The sequence below is a fragment of the Opisthocomus hoazin genome, chromosome 1, assembly GCF_030867145.1.
Source record: "Opisthocomus hoazin isolate bOpiHoa1 chromosome 1, bOpiHoa1.hap1, whole genome shotgun sequence".
Lineage (NCBI taxonomy): Eukaryota > Metazoa > Chordata > Aves > Opisthocomiformes > Opisthocomidae > Opisthocomus > Opisthocomus hoazin.
Genome location: NC_134414.1, coordinates 34,406,329 through 34,427,362, shown reverse-complemented (window position 1 = coordinate 34,427,362; position 21,034 = coordinate 34,406,329). Strand labels below are relative to the sequence as shown.

At 42.3% G+C, this 21,034-nt stretch overlaps 1 protein-coding gene across 1 annotated transcript in view; it reads right to left on the bottom strand.

Annotated features, from left to right (window-relative positions):
* Positions 1 to 20,901, bottom strand: part of CAB39L (calcium binding protein 39 like) — a 69,416-nt gene extending 48,515 nt beyond the window's left edge. Inside the window, exon 1 of the mRNA XM_075421649.1 lies at positions 20,877 to 20,901. Within this exon, the coding sequence (XP_075277764.1) occupies positions 20,877 to 20,886 (10 nt within the window). The 5' untranslated portion in view covers positions 20,887 to 20,901. The remainder of the gene's footprint in view (positions 1 to 20,876) is intronic.
* Between the last annotated feature and the right edge of the window lie 133 nt (positions 20,902 to 21,034).

Genomic DNA, 21,034 nt, shown 5'->3' with positions numbered 1-21,034 from the left:
TGCAGTGTACTCTAAGCAAAATTTAAATCCCACTGAAGAAATGCATTAGCCTAAAGTATTTTTTCAAATGCTAATGCAAAGGAGAAAACAAAAAAATGCATACAATTAAAATATTCTGAAACAAGTGCTACCAGCTATTATCAAGCACACAAATAAGCGCAAAATGCAATTAAAGGAATTTTTAATGCTTCACTCTCCTCTCTTGGCAGCTATTGCTCAGCAAGTGCCACATATTCCCAAAGGGAACTGCGAGTGCCTCTCCCCCAGCTCCCCGCCTTGGCTGTCTAACAGGCGTTAAGAGCAGGGAAAGGAGGATGCTTTACCAGCCGCCACAGGCACTGCAGGACGGGATTTAAATCCCATCCTCACCCAGATCTCAGCCGAGCCCCAGAATGGATGAGAGCCCAGCACATATTTATGCTGAGCTCACCAGCTGAGGGGGAGATTTCACCTCCCATCCCCTCTTCCTTAGGGCAAAGCCCAGATAAACTCCCACATTATTAAAAATAAATCTGTATACTACGTTTGCTTGGGGAGCTAATCTCAGCCCCTGCCGCATACCAGCACTCCAGTTGCATCAGATCTTAACTTAGGGCTCACCTGCAGTAGCTATGCACAGCCCTACATCAGTGGCAATCAAAAAAGCATGAGACACCTCATTTCTGAGGAATACAGATGAAGCAGACACCTTTTAAAGGGCTAACATCCTTTGCTAGCGATCCCAGCTCCTAACCAAGACAAACAGGAGTATCCTAAACCCTCACTCCGAAGAGCCAAGAATCAGCAGCCTGCCTGGCTTCAGCCGCTGCCCGTCCCTCCCGGGCTCGCAGAGGCAGAAGCAGTCCCTGCTCCCTTAACCTCCCTGCATTTGCTTCTGCGTTTACGCAGGAGGTGCCGAGCCGACCTCAGATCAGCAGATCTGTGCTCTCGACTTATCTGCAAAGCACGCCGCCGTCTGTGCTTACATTTTACTCAGCAGATCATCAGGATACCTCAGCCTCATGTTTTTGGACTCCCCTGAACAGTACTGGGAACAGGCACTAGCGCTGCTCCCGCTGCACCCAAAAGCGCTGCAACAACTGACACCAAGTGGCAACTTCTGCTCTAAACGTGTAGTGAGATATTGCTCCAGCACAGAATTAAACACTTCACGTTAAGACACCCAGGCCAGGTTTCCTCTCCAGGCCACCACCAGAGAAAGCTCAGCGAGGGACGCTGTGGACACCAAGCTCGGAGCAGGACAAGCTGCCCTCCAAAGTGTCATCTTTCTCCACGAAGCTAGCAGGCACGTGGGCAACCAGCACAGGCCAATGTTTCGCCACACAAAGGACTTGGGGCAGAGAGGGGGGAATCGGCGCCAGGCACCTATCTATGGGCGCCTTGCTCTCCCCTAGCTTGGCGGGGAGAAGGAAGGAGCGATGCGCCCTACTGCACCTTACCCCCACTCCGGGGCTGACCCTTTCTTTTTTATCAGATACCGTGGCCTTTGGGTAAACGTCATAGTGAAAGTCAAACGATAAAAACTCTGCCCTTGGACTACTACTGAAGGTACCGGCTTTTCCTAAGGCAACACAAAAGTTTAAGCACGTTACGTCGTTAATTTGCACTGTGTGTTTTCCAGAGAGTAACTCCTTCTTTTCCTCTCTCGAGGGAAATTATATCCTTTCCACAGTGCATCCACCACTACTTCAACAGATAAAGACACCCCTCTGTCGCCCTGTGGGGTGCAACATTGGTGGGCACCACCCTGCAGTTGAATCATCACAAAAAAGACTGAATAATCAGCAAAGAAAGATGGTTTAGGTGCACATTAAGTGGCTCCGCTGGATAATCTGTGTATCATGGAGTTCTCTGAAGTATTCACAGCACATTCCTAGTAAGCAGCCCTTTAGAAGCACAAGAACTTTATCTAAAAAATTATTATCCTCTGTTTTGGTCTAAATATGCCTGTTTTCTTGGTTCTGAGTAAACGGAATATGCACTCAATTTACAGTCCAACTCTGCCAGTCTTTTATCTGCGGAAATGCTTTGGGACTTTAATAAGAGCCCTCTACACACTGGGAGAGCAAGAAACACGCCTGCCCCAATCCCTGCATTGGAGCATGAGAAACAGTGCAGAGTAGCTAAAGGGAAAAAAAATCTCTGCTTTTCCAACACTTTTTTTCATCTTCAGCGCAGTTTATTCTCAGATGACAGGAAAAAGTCCTGAACCATCCAACAGGAATTAAGCTGTAATTACTTAGCGCTCTTACATGATGGGGGGCTTTTGTTACCAAGAGGTTATTAAAGTATTTCAAAAGAAACATTTGCTTCAATTCATAATTTGTAGTCATCCTAAATCTGGAATGATGTAATTATGAACAGCCAACAATTCTTTAAAGTCTCAAAGTATGCTGAAAAAAGAAATCTCTGTGCACTGCTAAAGGACTCCAACCTCCACATATTTAAATTCCATTATATTTGTTTCTTCTAAACTGAGCAGCGTCCTCAGGCTAAAGCATGGTTAGAGCACTTTTAAGATACATTTGTCCTTGTTTTCATAACTTAAAATCAGGCCATCTAATAAAGACCAAACCCCAGTCCATTATTCCTGCCCCTTCCACTCATTTTCTAAAGTGGAAAATAGGAATTAGGGAGCTTAAACAATGAGTGTGGTAGCAATAATTTACAGAGGCAGATGATAAACACACAGTACATATATACCAATTCTGCTCACTTAATCACCCACTAACCAGTCTGTCTACCTCCTCCAAGATGACTTCCAGCACTTCAAAGCCCTAAGCAGCCTCAGATAATGACAACATAAAATTTCCTTCTTTTCCCCCAAAACTCCTCAAAGCCAAGGCTCTAGGCCATCAAAATTCCAATTCTCCACAGCAACAGGTTTAGTTGTGCAATACTGGATTATTAATAAGAAAAACTTCAGCACACTAAAAAGCTTGCCCCATCCCCCAAAATCTAAAAAGTAAAGAACAACACCCCCATCCCCCCCCCCCCCCCCCCCCGCCCCGGGATTTCATCCTACTCTTTCAGATGCCAAGATATCAACATTATGGCAATTTATCAGGGTGGGGGGAACTAAAAACAAATTACTTACATTATCTACATCATAAAGCTTACACTTTAACTCAAGGCATTTAGCTTTACGACAAAGCAACATGGAAAGTGTGCCCAATGACACTTCTAAAACCTCATGAAATGAGAGACTTTACAGCGACTTTGTGCTTTTATGCTATTCTACAAGCTTGCATATACTAATTTTCCTCAGATCCCCTGCAAGAGCAATGTGGCCACTCCAAATTAATACTATTAACATTCTTCTTCATCTAATTGATACCAAATACAGACATACAATAACATCCCCACTTTCTCTCTTTCTCTCCCATGTAATCTCAGAGGGCGACAAGCTCACAACTGAGCCTATACACCAATCCCCCCCCCAAAGCCACTATCACCGAAAGGCAAATTAACCTTTGGCTGCTGATCTAAATACAAAACAAGGCAGAAAAAGGGGTACGGTCTACAGAGGGTCAGGTAGTTTTCCCTATGGCCATTTGAAAAGCTCCTGGCCTCCCTCAGGACTAGAAAACTGACATTTCTTTAGCGAAGCGTGGGGGAACAGAGAGCAGCCAGAGGCAGCAGCTGACCTGTTGCTGCATTTTAGCTGAAGTAAGAGGGAGGATTTAAATGGATGCTTTGTATAAGCTATTCCTAAAAATACAAACATGTCCTCAATGGTTTTCCCCTCTTCTTCCTCCTGGCTCCCTCTAGTGCTTTTAAGCGCATACTGTCTTTTTCTTCCTGTCCTATTTAATGCAAATATAAACAGTTGCTAAGATGATTTTTTGTTTGTTTGTTTTGTTTTTGTTTTTTTTTTTTTGTTTGGTGGGGTTTTTTGTGTTGTTTTGTTTGTTTGTTTGTTTTTTTAAAGAGTTGCACCAATTCTCATGAACAGCGCAGGAGCTTTTTCTGAACGTATTCTTCACATGTACATCACTCCAGCAAGCATGCACTGACACTGGCCTTTCTACCAGAATCCTTTATGTATTAAATACTTTACATATGGCCAGCATATTTGAACTTTTACTCATTCTAAAGGCATCCATCAGCTCCATCCTTAGAGATTAACCCCTTTCCCTGCAGGTTCCCACCCTGAACAGGAATTACATCTAAACAAGAGGTTACTAAAGCCCAACAGCTGAAAAATAAAACAGATCAAAATTTTACGTATGCTCTAAAGGGTTACTTATCATGTGAATTGCATCCCTTATCTACTGTGTGCCAACATAAAACACAGTTAAGAACCATATGTACACTCCCACTTTTACGTGTGTAGGAATGGTGAACTCATGACGACATCGTGACTTTTACCTGTGGATGTACGCAAACAGAAAATAGTCCTGCAAAATTAGTAACTCCCTGCAGAACTGAGCAGGTATTTTAAATACACTTAAAGCCTTCACCTCTCCAAACTGCTTCTATCCCAGCTCTGCACAGTCAAACACTTCAGTGGACATGTTTGTTTGTTTAAGGTCTATCCACAGAATTAAAAATATGAAAAGTAAAGCTCATTTCAGAAGGAACATGAAAAAGAACTTTGCTGAAAATCTAAAATTTAACCTCTCATCACGTGTACCAAGAGAGGCCCAACCTTACAGTTCACACTGCAGCACTAAAAAAAGTTATTTACAGTAGCAACAAATAAAAGATGAGCACAACCAAGTAAGCCCTTGCTGTCTAATAGGCTGGAAGACAGTCCTTGCATCACTGCTAGCAGTTTTCTTCACTAGATTGCAAAAATTCTTTCATGCAAGAGCATTTATCTGCCATCTCCCATTTCTGAAATATCCAAATGATATTGATACTGTTTATTCTTCTTGCAAATACTGAATTTAGTTGCTGGTTTCCACATAAGTTCAGCAAGCAATTTTCTGAATGTTAGGCACGAGCTAGTAAGACAGCGTGGGGTACTGCAACTCAACACATCCCCTTCCAACATGCTCACATATGAAAAAAACCCTGTCTGTGTTCCCTACAACTTCCCTGGTGGTAAAAGACAATGGAGCATCGCTAAACAGAACTCTAAACTTCCTAATAGCGCTTGAAGCTGAAAGCTGTCTTCGTGCACATTCATCTCACTAACGTTGATGTGCAATGAAAATACTAGGCATATCAACTGAATTTTGATGACAGTAATTCTTTGTACCTAATGTGTGGCTCTGCTTCTGGGAAGGAAGAAGGCAGCTTTGGAAAATAAAAACCAGTGGACTACAACTTTTCCTCTATTGACCACTCCTATAGAAGACTAAGGCATTTTTCATCAGATGCTCTCAAGCTGACTTGCAAACACACAAAATGAAGCTTAATTTGAAATGCAAGTTAAACACTCTTGTGAGGCATTCACCGTAACACCCACTTTAGTATGAGGAAATTGAGGTGGCACCAAGCAAACATACACAGACGTGCACTCTAAAATGTATCATTATAGAATGTCAGTAAACAGGAACTGTCATTCTGGATCAGATAAAGCTCCATCAAATCCCATCTCCAAGCGTAGCTGACACCAAGTGCAAAGTACAAAAGCAGCATGTATCAGAAAGGGGACCACTCTACTCTTCCAGCTTCTGGCAATTCGCACCTTAGAGGTTTGCTGAACTGTCATCCAAAATTGCTATGCTAAAGACCTACAAATGGCTCCACACTCCTTCATTTTAAAAATTCTAGAAGAGCCAACTATTCCTTTTCTTGGGAGACTTTGAAATCATATCTGCAGTACTTACGTATAACAGATTGCTTCACATTGCTTCTGATTCTCAAGACTGAGCAGTCAAGAGAGCTCAGAGACAGCTATTCTCACTAGGTGAGAGATCAAACAAGAAATCACCACCATCAATGATTTACTGCATCCCAGTTAGTTACTTTCTCAGGGCAGCAAAGGCCAGGGTTTACCTACAGAATCATTGTACTTCTCAAGTGATTTTCTCAGACAAGAGAATAACTACTACCACAAAATCCTATAGAGAGTTAGGGTATTTTACCAATGAAAAAATTAGTTCAGACCAAAGAAGCCAAGAGTCAGTTCTTATTTGTGCTGCACATTTCTATGTGATCTTGGAAAAGCCACTTCGTCTCCCCATGGGAAAATGAATGCATTCAAGACCACAAGATGCTTTGACACTACAGTGCTGGAACAAACAAACATATTAGGCAGTACCTAGCTTGCTGCGTCCTTTTCTTACAGACAGTCTTGCAGTTTGTGTGATGTACATCCCTAAAAATCATACCTGCGGACTTAACAAACTTCTGAGTCTCTTCTCATGCAAGTTAAGCATCCTACTAAAGCAGAATGGTTGAACCAAAAGTCTAAACTGCTGCTTTCAGATGAAGAATTACAGTTTTTTCCAGTGTCAAACAATTAAACCTCAGCATTACTATAATTCGTAAAAAACCAACTGATTTTTCAAGCAAGTGTTGCTCTAAACTGACTTGCCCAAAGTCACACAAGAAAATCTCCAGCAGTCAGCACTGTTCCCCCTGAGAAAGAGAACCCAGGTCTTCTCACATTTTGCTACTTACCAGTTTTTGTTCTGCAACAATGTTAGTTTAACATACTACATCAGGATAGGGAACCTTGAGAATTCATCAAGCTCAAGTTGCACACGGAGACATTGTCTTCACAAATACCCCAAAGTCATTTCTCCAGATAAGCTATTAAGTATATTCATCACTTGTCAGACTGCAAATATAATTGGCCTTCATGTGACAGATACGTGGTCAGTCAATGCAACACTGGATGCTTGCACTTTTTGTCCCACAATAAGGATCACAACATGACTTTAACGTGATCATTCTACCTCTTAGGTGGGGAATGGTCCCTGTTGCCATGTATCCCCTATCACAGATGTTACTCACACATTCTTCTGGTCCCAGGATGGAGCCTCCAGCACCTCCCTAAAGAGCTATGTAGTCCATACTGGCTAAAAGTCGGCTATATTGAGCCAATTAACCTGTATGGTATTCTATGAAGCCCTACACTGTTACTCCCCAAAGGGGAAAACCTAACCATGCACATTCCCATTCAATTAAACCATCTGCTGTCTTCCCCATGTGTGCTGTCCAACAACGACACTCCAAATTAATTATTATGTCAGATACACACAACCACAAAGCGTCCCATTAAGGGCTGAGTTCCTTCTGTTCTAATTAATAAAACAGGGTCATTCCCTGAATTCCTTAAATGGCAGCAGGCACGCTGCAGGCTGGCATCTTTTAGTGCAGGAAGCCTGTCCTGAACAAGGACCAACATGCAGCAGTGTGCTTGTCTTCAGCATGATCTCTGTTTTGGAGGGAGCGCAGCTGATGCAACTGGTGTGCTTTGATTCCACTCTGCTCCTGGGTAGCCTCAACGGTGAACATACCTGACAGGCTCTGGACAGCTGGAAGAAAATAACTCCCCACATGACATAAATGACAAACTCTAGATATATAGGTTGTATCAGGTCAAATACACTGATGGAAATCTTGGCAAACATCACTCCTTTACACATCTCAATGAAATCTGACAGCTCCTTTATTATGCAGCACATAGATCTATACTTACAAGCATCATCACATGCTCTGGAAGTAATTTAAGTAACAGTTTTCTCATGTTAATGGTAATTTACATACCTGCTCTCTTCCTGCGAAAGCAACTGATAATTTTTCCTCCTCTGTGTGTTTGCAGTGTGCATTCACAACACAACTTAATCTGCCACCAAAACCTACACTTCTGCAGGGTGAAAGACTGCTACTGTCAAAAAAAGGTCATGATTAGCACTTTCGTAAGGTGTATCCCCTCACAAATGAAAAAGGAGTCTAAAGCTGTATCAGCCCTGACATGAGAAGTTACCCAGTATCTTTGAAAAAAAATAATGCCCGTATCATCGTCAGAAGATATCCAAGTCTGAACACCAGCAGAACACATTTTCTAATATCAAACATGCATTCAAGACCTCAATTCTCCCTCTCATATGACATTCCTCAATGTCATGTCCAAGCCTAACACCATGAGGAGACAAAACTCCTCTACTAAATGGAGTGGAGATTCCCAAACGCAAGGAGTCAGAGCTGTAGGCCTTAAAGCAGAATTGAGAGAAAAAAAGTCCTGAAAACATTTCTTTCAAAACAGCAGTACTCATAAGGATATAAAATTATGTATGGCATTATTGCCGATTTTGGAGTTTCCACCCAAGTGCCAGGAAAAAGAAACGGCTTGTTTTCTGAGAGCAGGCAGAATCCTGTGACAAGGTCACATAGTAAGAATCATACCAGTTTAACTTTCCATGACCACAGCAAGACAGTCTCTACTAGCTGTCATCAAGGGATGAAATTACTTTCACAAGCATTAAGAACTTTCATTGAAAGATTTTAGCACAAAGACTCGTATCCAAACAGCTGCATATTAGCCAAGTAACTAAAGACATAAACCTAAGCTATTTAATACCTTGTCATTTAACCCAACAACCCCACTACCTATTTTTACATTATTCTATTTAAAAAGAATATAGATGGAATCGTTAAGAAGTTTAAAAGTAACACATAATGAGGATCTGTGACAATTTACACAGAACTTCAAATGCAAAGAGGTCCAATGCTTCCTATAGACTAATGAAATAAGACCTTCTTCGGGGAAAAAAAGTTGGTAACAGATTTTTTTTCCTCTTCTCAAATCAAGAAATGAATGTTATTACTACCAACAAAGGAATTTAAAATTTGCAAATATCTACTCTGGTTCTCACAAAGCAGGAATTATTGTCTGAAGTAGGTCAAATTCTTGAACAAGAGCAGTTTTTTAAAAGATCTTGGATCTAGACATGATTGTCAAGTGTTGGAGCATCTATGAAGTCCATCAATAAGCTAGTGCAACAGTTAACTAGTTATCACACATTTTGTCATTTTACATAAGTTCATACTTTTTTACTTGCCGCTTCTTGCTGCTGTGACTCCTGTATTTACAAATATATACTCTTTGAAGGCTCTCCATTTCGTTCATGTATATGATCAAATCACTTCAACAAACTCCAAATGTACTTCTTCGTCGCTATCTACATTAAGTGTTTAGACACATTTTTCCAACACCTACAACCAGAAGTGATTTTTATTTAAAAATGTATCTTGAAGCGAATTCATCAAACCTGACGATATTCCAGAATTGAGGTCAATAATATTGGAAAGGAAATCTCACATTCTGTGTTCAGTGTATTCAACTACTATTAGCTCTTGGCTGCCACTTACCTACAGCAAGCGTCTTGTCCACTGACTGTTGCCCATGAGCCTCGATACCTTGCAGTGTTGTTTATTAGGATAGCATTCCTCCTCCTTAAGGTGCAACCAGCCTTCTTCCATAGTGATTAACTTCCCAAAGGTTTGAGTCCATCTTTCAAAAGAATCTGCTAATGTGCTCTTTAATTCAATCAAGCATATGAGGCCATGCCATCATTTGTCATTTTTCTACTCTACATGGCCTAGATAAAACTGTCAGGAAGGATTTTGCATTTTCTTCCAACTGTGTGTTCATTTGGGATTGCTTTATTTTTGCAAACAAACATCCAGTGACTGAACATAAGAAAATTTTATCATAATTCAATGATTCTTCATTGAGTGTAGCACTTTCAGGAGTCAGTTTCTTAGACAGATGAGCTCAAACCCTTAATCTAACTGATATATTAGATATTTTATAATACCTGTTTTCTATTAATCATATTGAATAGCATTTGTTACATGTCAATCCTTACTATTTTGGACAGTTTTACATTAGCCATTTAAAAATAAATAATCCTTAGTCTCCATAAATTTGTAACACAGATTTCAAGAAGTTTTCTTTCACTCTTTATTTATTGCTGTAATATGATGGATTTGTTCATCGTTATATGATCAGTTGTAATACTCAGCTTTGTTCTCACTACAGATGTATATAACAGTTCTGTCTTTTCCGCTTCGCTGTTGACAACTTTAGCACAGCTATCGGTTCTATGTCACTGTTCTTTTTGTTCGTGGTTTTTTTAGAACTTCTCATTAGCCCTAGATCCTAAAGAAAATCTGAAGAGTTTTCTTTAATCACCTTCATAAAAAATTACTTTTATTTATTCCTATATACGGGTTGCTGCCCTTGAGCCACTTATAAATCAAGATGGGACTCTTCCTTTGCTTAAACGACCTTCTAGTATTTGTCTCTGCACATTCTAGATAGCCACTTTTGCACACTTTCCCCCCCAACTTTGAGAGAGACTCTCATAAACAACGTGAGAAATATATTAGTGATGTAACAGCACGCCACGTCACACAGAACTGAATATTTGTTTAGTCCGCCATGTTTTCCAGCCTCAAAGACAGGAATGTCACATACTTTTGCAGACATCTTCTCCCATGACCTCATGAACTGAGATGAGGAGACACTCAGTTTACATGGTAGACAGAGTTCAGCAAGAGACAGGAAAAACAATGGGCAACATCTCTGTGCATGTCTTCTTAGCATTTAACTACTGCCCAAGAAACTAGAATAGCATGAGGATATCTCCGCTAATCCTCTGGCAAAGTCTTCCTTTCCCTCACAAAAGAGGGCAGAACACAGATTAATTGTAGGGGCATGTATGTCCTTATATTAATTGAGAAAGAAATTGAGCAAAGGAGGCAGGAGACCTGCATGGTTAAACAAGGAGCTTCTAGCGGAGATCAGGTGGAAGAGAAAGGTCCATGGAATGTGGAAAGAGGGACAGGCCACTTGGGAAGAGTACAGAAACATGTTGAGAGCATGCAGGGATGCGACGAGGAAGGCCAAGGCTCACCTGGAATTGAAGCTGGCAAGGGATGTCAAAAACAACAAGAAGGGCTTCTTCAACTACATCAGCAGCAAAAGGAAGGCTAGGGACAACGTGGGGCCGCTGCTGAATGAGGCGGGTGTCCTGGTGACGGAGGATGCGGAGAAGGCAGAGATAATGAATGCCTTCTTTGCTTCAGTCTTCAGTGCTAAGACTGGCCCTCAGGAATCCCAGGCCCCGGACGTAAGAGAAGAAGCCTACAAAGAGGACGACCTTCCCTTGGTCGAGGAGGACTGTGTGAGGGATCGCTTAAGTGATCTGGACGTCCACAAATCCATGGGCCCCGATGGAATGCACCCACGAGTGCTGAGAGAGCTGGCGGATGTCATTGCTGAGCCACTCTCCATCATCTTTGAGAGGTCCTGGAGGACAGGAGAGGTGCCCGAGGACTGGAGAAAGTCCAATGTCACTCCAATCTTCAAAAAGGGCAAGAAGGAGGACCCAGGGAACTACAGGCCAGTCAGCCTCACCTCCATCCCGGGAAAGGTGATGGAGCAGCTTATCCTGGAGGCCATCATGAAGCAAGTGGAAGAAAAGAAGGTTATCAGGAGTAGTCAGCATGGATTCACCAAGGGGAAATCATGCCTGACCAATCTGATAGCTTTCTACGATGACATGACTGGCTGGGTAGACGAAGGGAGAGCCGTGGATGTTGTCTACCTGGACTTCAGCAAGGCTTTCGACACAGTCTCCCATGATATCCTCCTAGGGAAGCTGAGGAAGTGTGGGCTGGATTAGTGGTCGGTGAAGTGGATAGAGAACTGGCTGAATGGCAGAACTCAGAGGGTTGTCATCAGCGGTGCTGAGTCTAGTTGGAGGCTGGTAACTAGTGGTGTCCCTCAAGGGTCAGTACTGGGCCCAGTCTTATTTAACTTCTTCATCAATGACCTGGATGAAGAGTTAGAATGTACCCTCAGCAAGTTTGGTGTCGTCAGCAAACTGGGAGGTGTGGTAGACACACCGGAAGGCTGTGCTGCCATTCAGCGTGACCTGGATAGGCTGGAAAGCTGGGCAGAGAGGAACCTGATGAGGTTCAACAAGGGCAAGTGCAGGGTCCTGCACCTGGGGAGGAACAACCTCATGCACCAGTACAGGCTTGGGGTGGACCTGCTGGAGAGCAGCTCTGCGGAGAGGGACCTGGGTGTCCTGGTGGACGACAGGTTAACCATGAGCCAGCAGTGTGCCCTGGCTGCCAAGAAAGCCAATGGGATCCTGGGGTGCATCAAGAAGAGTGTGGCCAGCAGGACAAGGGAGGTTCTCCTTCCCCTCTACACTGCACTGGTGAGGCCTCATCTGGAGTACTCTGTCCAGTTCTGGGCTCCCCAGTTCAAGAAAGATGAAGAGCTACTGGAGAGAGTCCAGCGGAGGGCTACAAGGATGATGAGGGGACTGGAGCATCTCCCCTACGACGAGAGGTTGAGGGAGCTGGGCTTGTTCAGCCTGAAGAAGAGAAGGCTGCGAGGGGACCTTATAAATGCCTACAAATATCTGAAGGGTGGGTGTCAGGAGGATGGGGCCAAGCTCTTTTCAGTGGTGCCCAGTGACAGGAGAAGGGGCAATGGGCACAAACTGAGGCACAGGAAGTTCCGTCTGAACATGAGGAAGAACTTCTTCCCTCTGAGGGTGACGCAGCACTGGAACAGGCTGCCCAGGGAGGTTGTGGAGTCTCCTTCTCTGGAGATATTCAAGACCCGCCTGGACAAGATCCTGTGCAGCCTACTGTAGGTGACCCTGCTTCGGCAGGGGGGTTGGACTAGATGACCCACTGAGGTCCCTTCCAACCCCTACTATTCTGTGATTCTGTGATTCTGTGATTAATGTTGGGTTTTTTGAAGGGAAAAATCTTTCCAAACAGCACATATCCTAAAAACCACCAAGCCAACCTGACCTAGAGTTCACTCAAACTACCTTTGACCAAAAGCACTTTGTCTTTTACTTCTGTATTTTGCCCAAGGCTGTGTGTGATGCTTGCAATAGAGGAGTATAGATGTCACAGGCAGTTACAGACCTAAACATGGATTGTCATGTAGAAGACAGGACATTAATGGCTTGCATATGAGAAGCAGAACCAAAGGTCAACACAATTTCTATGCAATAAGCTTGCATTCAGAAGGTTCAGTCTTACTTAGCTCATTTGATAAGAAATATTAACCGATTTGTCAAAAAAATCCCAATAAAAAACCCCAACTAAAAATTAACAAAAAAATCCAAACCCACACTTTTCCCAGAGATTGATTATGTGATATACATAATATTTACCTTAACAGACGACTAAAACCACCCTGCAATCCTGCCCTAACACTATAAATTTCAGTTTGTTGCCTTATTTGTAACAAATAAGTCATATATTGCAGATAGCTTCTCCTGTCTCCAAAACACGTAAGTAGTAAACTACCACCACAAATTAGTAGTCTTGCTCATTTGCAGAAGCAAAAGACAGCTGTGTGACTCCCAATGAACTCCAGAAAGCAAGAGTACACAATTAAAAGGTACACCTGAGGAGGGAAAGTTGATACAGCCGTGCCTCCCTGCTGACATGTGAAAAAAAGGCATAACAAAGAGATGAATGTTATGTGTTGCTAGGTTCACTACAGATGCTGGAAGTGAACCCTTTCCGCATTATTTACCCTTTCTGTATTCAGCAGTCTCCAGCATCCTTACTGAAAAAGCTCCACACAACTTCCTTCCAACACTTAAGACCAAGTCAGCTGTATGTTTTGCTGCAGTAAATTTGTACATGTAAATTTGTACAAGTGCCTTTCTGCTAGATTGACATGGGGTCTTTAAAAAAGGACCACCCAGTCCAATAGTTGTCACTCAACTGTCCCCACATTTCAAAGTCAAATTACGCAGCAGCACTTTCTTCCATCTTAATTATTGTCTCTTGCAAAAGCAAACACAAGGCACAAACATCACTGATATCAGAAGTTATTTTTTTTCAAACTCATGCTGTAAAATCATTTAAAGACGTTGTTTCATAATTGATTAAGTTGCTCTAAGATTACATTGCTGCCAAAAATGAGAGCCATGCCCTGCCTGCCATTACCTCCCTCACACCAGTTCTAGGAACAGCATGATTGCAGAAGGAGACAGATCAGCCTGCCGGCCACCCTGAAAATTTAACAGCTGGAAAAAAACAAACCCCTCTTACTTCCCTTAAAAATGCAGCTTTTGGAGAAGTCAGACGAACCGTGGAGTCACTTACTACATGTAACTCACACGAAATTTTTGGAACTGCCTTTACCAACCATTTCTAAAATGGACAATCCAAGCTACAATACTAAAAGAACAACAACAAAAAAAATCCATCCACCCACTAACACTTTTTTGGAGGAGGGGGGATACAATTTAAAAATATTTCTACAATATGTGGCAGCAAAAACAGTGTAAAAAAAGTTCCTGACCCTTCTTCCTCATCTCTATACCCAGGCTGCAACCACACATCTTGATCTGCTATTGCAAGGGTTGTAGCACTTTGCTATGATTTTGTTAAGAAAATCAATTAATGTTAAAAATAATCCTTCACTTAAAACTTATGGTACCAAACCACAATGCACTTAATTGATTCATCACAAACCTGACAGAAACCGTATCTGCACACTAAACTAAGCTAACCAGCAGTATTCGTGGAATCTTTTTTTTTTTTTGGCAGACACACATGAAATTTATTTGTCTAGCAGCACTCTTTTTTTTTTTTAAGATGTCAGTCTACGTACAATCTAAATTGGTTTTGGTACTGCTTTGTAACAAAGAGCATATGTATCCACCTCTGAAAGGAGCACCACATTCATACATTAGAGTAATTTATGTAACATTTCTTATGAAAAAGGGTTACAAAGGTTTGGGTCCACAGTTTAGTTCACTTAGTGCTGCTGATAGCATGTCTTGCACATTTTCAACACAGCTTCTTTGGTTCCAGTCATTAAAAAATTTTAGAGAAAAAAATAATAATGAAGTTAAACTCAGTTGCGCCCCAAAAAAGCCTGTTCATCTCAACTCTCTGTAAAAGGCAGGAGGGGTTTTTGGTCTAGCAGAACCGAGAACGCAGAGAGATCCAGGCTTTGGACAACATTGCTGTGTGATAAAGACCATCTGCAGTAACCCAGACACAGTAAGTGTTCTGGCCATTCCAGCACTTTGCTCATACTAAATTCACTGCAGATACTTTAAATTGGGATAAATGACACTGATGATAAAATTAGAAAGCAATCCATCTACCTCCAGATGCTCATTTTGCCCCTATGCTACCCCCGATTCCCTGAGAAAAGCAGAAATACCAAGTAGGTTCACAGCAAATTAGATGGGGAAAGTTATTTAGATAAAATTAGCTAAGCCAAATAAGTAACTTTTTTAAAAATCTCAACCAGTTCCCCAAGCAATGACAAGAATGAACAGGGGACGGCTGAGAAGCACAGGGAGAACAGAACTGTTTCTCTCTTGGCCCATGCCAATTCAAAATGCTCAGAGGACTGTGGCTTGCCTGACCCTTCATAATCATAGAATCATTAAGGTTGGAAAAGACCTCTAAGATCAAGTTTAACCATCCACCCAACACCACCATGCCTGCTAAACCATGTCCCGAAGTGCCACATCTACACGTGTTTTGAACACCTCCAAGGACGGTGACTCCACCACTTCCCCGGGCAGCCTGTTCCAATACCTGACCACTCTTTCAGGAAAGAACTTTCCTAATATCCAACCTAAACCTCCCTTGTTGCAACTTGAGGCCACTGCCTCTTGTCCTATCACTTGTTACTTGGGAGAAGAGACCAACACCTGCCTCACCACAACCTCCTTTCAGGTAGTTGTAGAGAGCAATAAGGTCTCTCCTCAGCCTCCTCTTCTCCAGACTAAACAGCCCCAGGTTCCTCAGCCGCTCCTCACAAGACTTGTTCTCCAGACCCCTCACCAGCCTCGCTGCCCTTCTCTGGACATGCTCCAGCACCTCAATGTCTGTCTTGTACTGAGAGGCCCAAAACTGAACACAGTTCAGTTCGAGGTGCGATAATGCTCATTAACAAAACTAAACGCAATAAATATTAATAGGACAATATTGCTTCCCATCCTTGCTCCTCCTGTTCTCCACACTTTACTGCCAGTTTCCACACCTCTACAAAGTTAGGCCAAGCCAACTGCTGATACAGCACAGTGAACTGGATCAGGAAAAAAGATCAACGAAAAAAAACGTATTTTCTACAGCTAAATTAGTTTTCCCATAGGAGGCTGCAACTAAGGACTGTTTAGTCCAGAATTTTCTTTTCAAGAGCCCTATTAGTGAGCCTCTACACCGCGACATGTATTTACCATGTTTTCTATGGTTGTAGTCAAATTCCTTGTATAATATTTGAAACCTTACAGGTTTCAGTTTTATTTGAAAGTGGTTATTCTATCTACACACAATAATGACTTCAACCTTTTGCCATATGCTTCCTTTTGATGGCTTTTATCAGGCCAGGTCCAATTCTGTGCTAGGCACTCACTCCTTTGCCTTTGGACAGCTGCTACCAAGACCAGCACTAACTGATCAGCCTTACAGTAGCTGGCATCACCAGGACAGCTTCCTCCACACTTTGATTTAAAAAATAAAAGGCAAATCACAAAAGTTGCGGAGCACTCCACAGAACATCTTTTAAGAGTGGGAACACTGCAAATCCACTAAATCTTGAAGACTGCTTAGAAATTTTTGTCTGCTACATCTTCATTTAATGAAAATACTTTGTGCACATACTTTAATCTGCACTCAAACCTGCAAACAGAGCTCAGATAAAGGGTCAGAATACTTTACAACTACTAGATTTACTGTGAAAAATACCAGCAAAAATTTATTTCAGATAAATACATAGTTACATTCACATGAAGAAATGAAGATAAAAAGGTTTTTAGGCATCCATTTATTTTGGGTTCCTTTCATCATATATATCTACTGCCCGGTTTCCAGAGATCTCAGGCCCTTTCAAGTACAACTGTAATCACAGGCTTTCAGATCTTGCTAATTCATCCGAATCACCCAAAATTAAGAGCACACAGTTTTAAGTCTTGATCAATGTCTTGTGGTGAGGCTGTGTCACAGCAAAAACAATGCATGCTGCTCAACTTGGTCCAACATTATCTAACGTTTAAACCAGACCTTGCTTTCTGTGTTCACGCAACTACCTGGAATCCATGCTGGCAATGAATACTGAGACTGTATAACAGAAATATAGCTAAAACTGAAAACATTTCTGCTACATAAACAGTCTATGAAGATGAAATCCATTACATTACCAGTCTCCAAATGCAGACCTTGAAGGATATGCCAGATAGTGGATGGTTAAGAGTTTCCGCATGTTGGGCCAGACTCCAAAACCCTCAAGCCAGTTGGTAATTAACAGACATCTAGGTCCTCCACATGAAAGAAGTCTATTGTTTAAACAGTGACACAAATTTTTCCTTTCCCTTTCATAGCCAGTCTCTGCCTGTGTTTTAAGATTCCCTTAGGACCGTAACAGTCCATGATTTTAGAATCTCCACTTCCCAAATAGACAATTTGTTTGACTTTTAGTTGCCAGGAATGCAAACGTGCTTACATCACAGGTAGACAAAAACCATTTTACAGGCTTCTCAGAAATCCCAAATCTCTCCTTCCTTTGATTTAATAGCTGGAAAAATTAATACCCAAATAACCTAACTAAAACCTAACATATCTACAATAGCAACAGAATTACAAAACATAGTAACAAACATACTGAGGGCCTGTAAATATTCTGTGATAAGTCCAATTAGTAAGCAACTCACCTACAGGGAATATTAGTCTGTGTCTTCAAAAACAGTGATGTGTTACAGCAAAACGTCTGAGATAAACCAAAGGACGCCCCACTGAACACATTTTGTAAAGAAGCAATGATCTGTGATCTGTATAAAATTGCCTGTTCTCTGATCTGTTACCTTACTTAAGGTAGATTAGATGTGTGAAAAACTACATATAAATAAACCATACCTAAAATAATCAATGTAATAGAAGATAACATTATGTTAAAGTTGCATTTTGAAAGAATGAGGTGTGGACACTTCTCTGTAAGGAAGAAACTTAAATCACCAAGAAGGGTAACAGAGAGGTCAAAGTTTCAACTGATATGAAGATACTTTAAGAAGAAAAGAGTCACTAAAACAAAAGCCCAATCTCATCAGAAAAGGCCAAAAGCTAAAAGAGAATTAGAAAACATTTTTCAAATGCCCATGGCTTTCCAAAATCTACGGCTTTGACTGCTTTGCTATTTTCTGGAGTCTGACCAATGTCTCTGTACCTCACCCAAGCCTATCTGGCCCTATGAGGAAACATGCAAATCCCCACCACATACAAGATGATAAAAACACCCCCAAAGAATAGAACTGGATGAGATAGTTCCTTTTGGACCAGCTTCATCTCCTCCCACTCAAAGCAGCCATTTGCCATCTGCCTGTCTACACAATCGTTCATCTGAAGTCTCTAAATACGACCAGGACTATGTAACACAAAAGTGTAATTCAGTGACTCAGTCAACAAGCACCATCCACCAGGACAGTCAGCCTTTTCATTGTCATCCCAACAAAGGTGCTAGCAAATGTGGAACGGGCTGTCCTCACCTCCAGATGCAGTTAGTCAGTCCAGACCTGGACTGCAGAAGCTGCTGGGCGAGCCCCAAGAATCTTGTACCGCTGCTAGAGGAGTGCTGCAGGCAGGTTACTGGGATGTCAGATGAGCGTCGCTTGTGAGCTTCTGCCACCCGACAAGTTTGGGAAGAACTGAGCTTGCTGGCTCACAGGCAGAATTTGCTGCTATGTTGCAGAAAGCATTTCTTACAGTTCTAGATAAAAGCAAAACCAAGGAAACTCAGGTATGTTTCAAAACTGACTCAGAGTCATCAATCTTTGTCTGAAGATGTAATTCCCATTCCTTTTCGCTTCAGGTAACAAGCAAATTGTATTACTAACTTCTGTTTTGTCCGAGAGGCATGCAGTCATGTGCTGCCAGCTTCTTCCATCACTCCCAGTTGCTAATAAAAGCTTTTGAGTGCTACTAACACTTCATAGGGAATAACACAGATTACACCAGCGTTACCTCTTCACTACATACATTCTCCATGCACTTCCTAAAATACAGAAAACTGCATTTCCAATCACACTGACATAAAACACATTTTTATACACGTGAACAACACACAAATCTAACTTCAGCCAGTCTTTAATTTCATTTTAGTAGATTCCTTGCATTAGTCTCCAGGGTCAGCCTCTACACTTCCCTGCTTTCTTTTCTGGAGCTTGGCCTCACCACGAGTGATCAGCACGGAGCGTGTTCACTGACAAGCGCCGGGCAATAGACCCTGCTATGGCAGACAGAAAAAGCTCCAGCAGCTTGCTCAAAGGGGCTGCTTTCCTCAGTGCTGCCGGATAACGCCACTGGCTGCTCCCAAGTAACATCATCATTGGGGTCAGATTCCTAACGCTCACATTTCAATGAATTACTGATGGAAAAAGGCTCGAGCTCATGTGCTGCTTGGAACCATGAAGCATATGGCAACTTTATCATCACGAAATCCCTATCATTTCCTAGTCGTATCAGGTAAGCAGACATATACAATCCTGTTATCCAACTGTAAATATGATTATTTAACAACACTCATTGCTCATGAGAGTTTTACACCATCTCCATATTGCTGATTAATGCTTACCACACAGTTTCAAATCACGCAGGCAAACACAGGAGGCAATTTAGGAGACACTTATTGAAAGAATGAAAACTTTATGAGGAAATCACCTTTTAAAAGAACTTCTAACTAATACAATCATTATGATGCTGGACTCCACCTCCTCTGTGTTTGGTATATTCCTCATATAGAATTTGTAACACTACAAGTGTTTCATAACACTCGGTATTCACTTGCTCATGCCTATATATTAATAATTCAGTAAAACAAAATTACATAATCCGCAACCATCATCTTATAATGCCATGTGTTTTAAGAGCAAGAAAAGCTTGTACTTATTTTTTAAATAATCACAGGAGAGAAATCTTTCTTTCAAAAACATAAACTACTGTTTTTGTCTGGAGACTTGTCAGCACATTAGTAATGCTGAGCCATGCTGCTCCCAACGATGTTAGTTGTCTGATTTCTCTCTGTAGAGTTAGGCAGTACTTGTGGGCTAATCAGTGAACTTCAAACACAGGCACAGACATGGGCATGCCTATGTAAACATTTAAAAGGTTTTATAAAAGTACAAAGCAGCTGCTGGACTTCAAATATTCTGGAGGATCCCGGGTCTGACCAGCGCTCCAAGTCATGTAAACATACTGTTCCCCCAAAGACAAGTTAAATTTCTATTCCCCCCAACTAAAGAAATACTTTTAATAATATCCCCAAGATTGGAAATGCTTTGACAAGCTATTTAAGCATATCATGTTTATCTCTACAGTTTAAAATTTTGGTAATGAAATTAGTGATAAATAATTGAGGAAAAACCACCCTCCCCAATTTTTAAGAGTGGGTTAATTTTTGTGTCTCTGGAAAAACCCTTCACATAGCCACAAAGCAAACACTTTTAAAGTAATGTTGCTGAAAACATTAACAGCACTGTAAACTTTTTATTTTCACACTTTGAATCAGAAAAGCAGTAATAATTTAGCACTTCATAGGGGGTACAGCTGTAACCATCACAGACAAATAGCAGGGGCCAGCAGTGAAGTTAAGCAACTCATTCACTTACCAAGTATTTTAATTTGGTGGACTGGAATCTAAGGCCCAAACGCCCCTCAGTACCTTCCTTTTATTCTCCCCTGCTCCCCACCCGTGTGCCTGCAGCCCCACTGAGCTCAGCCAGCAGCCAGGACGACATCCCGCAGAGGCCCGGACTCCACAGCAGCTGTGGGAAGTCCCACAACAGGCGGGAGGGGGACACAGCAGGCCGCCTCACTCCACCCTTAATGAGGCACCACATCCCGCAGCACCTCAGGCCAGGTGAGCCCCAAAACAGCGGCCGGTGCCACCGCCGCAGCCTAACGCTCACCCAAGCGCATCAGCTGCCTGAGCCGGCCCTTCGCCCCTAGCCCTCCCCGGCCAGGTGCTGCTGGGCCAAGATGGCGGCGCCCCCGCAGCGCCCAGCACGCCTCGCCACCGCCACCAAGCGGTGACGGCACGGCACGGCACGGCACCGCCCCGCCCCAA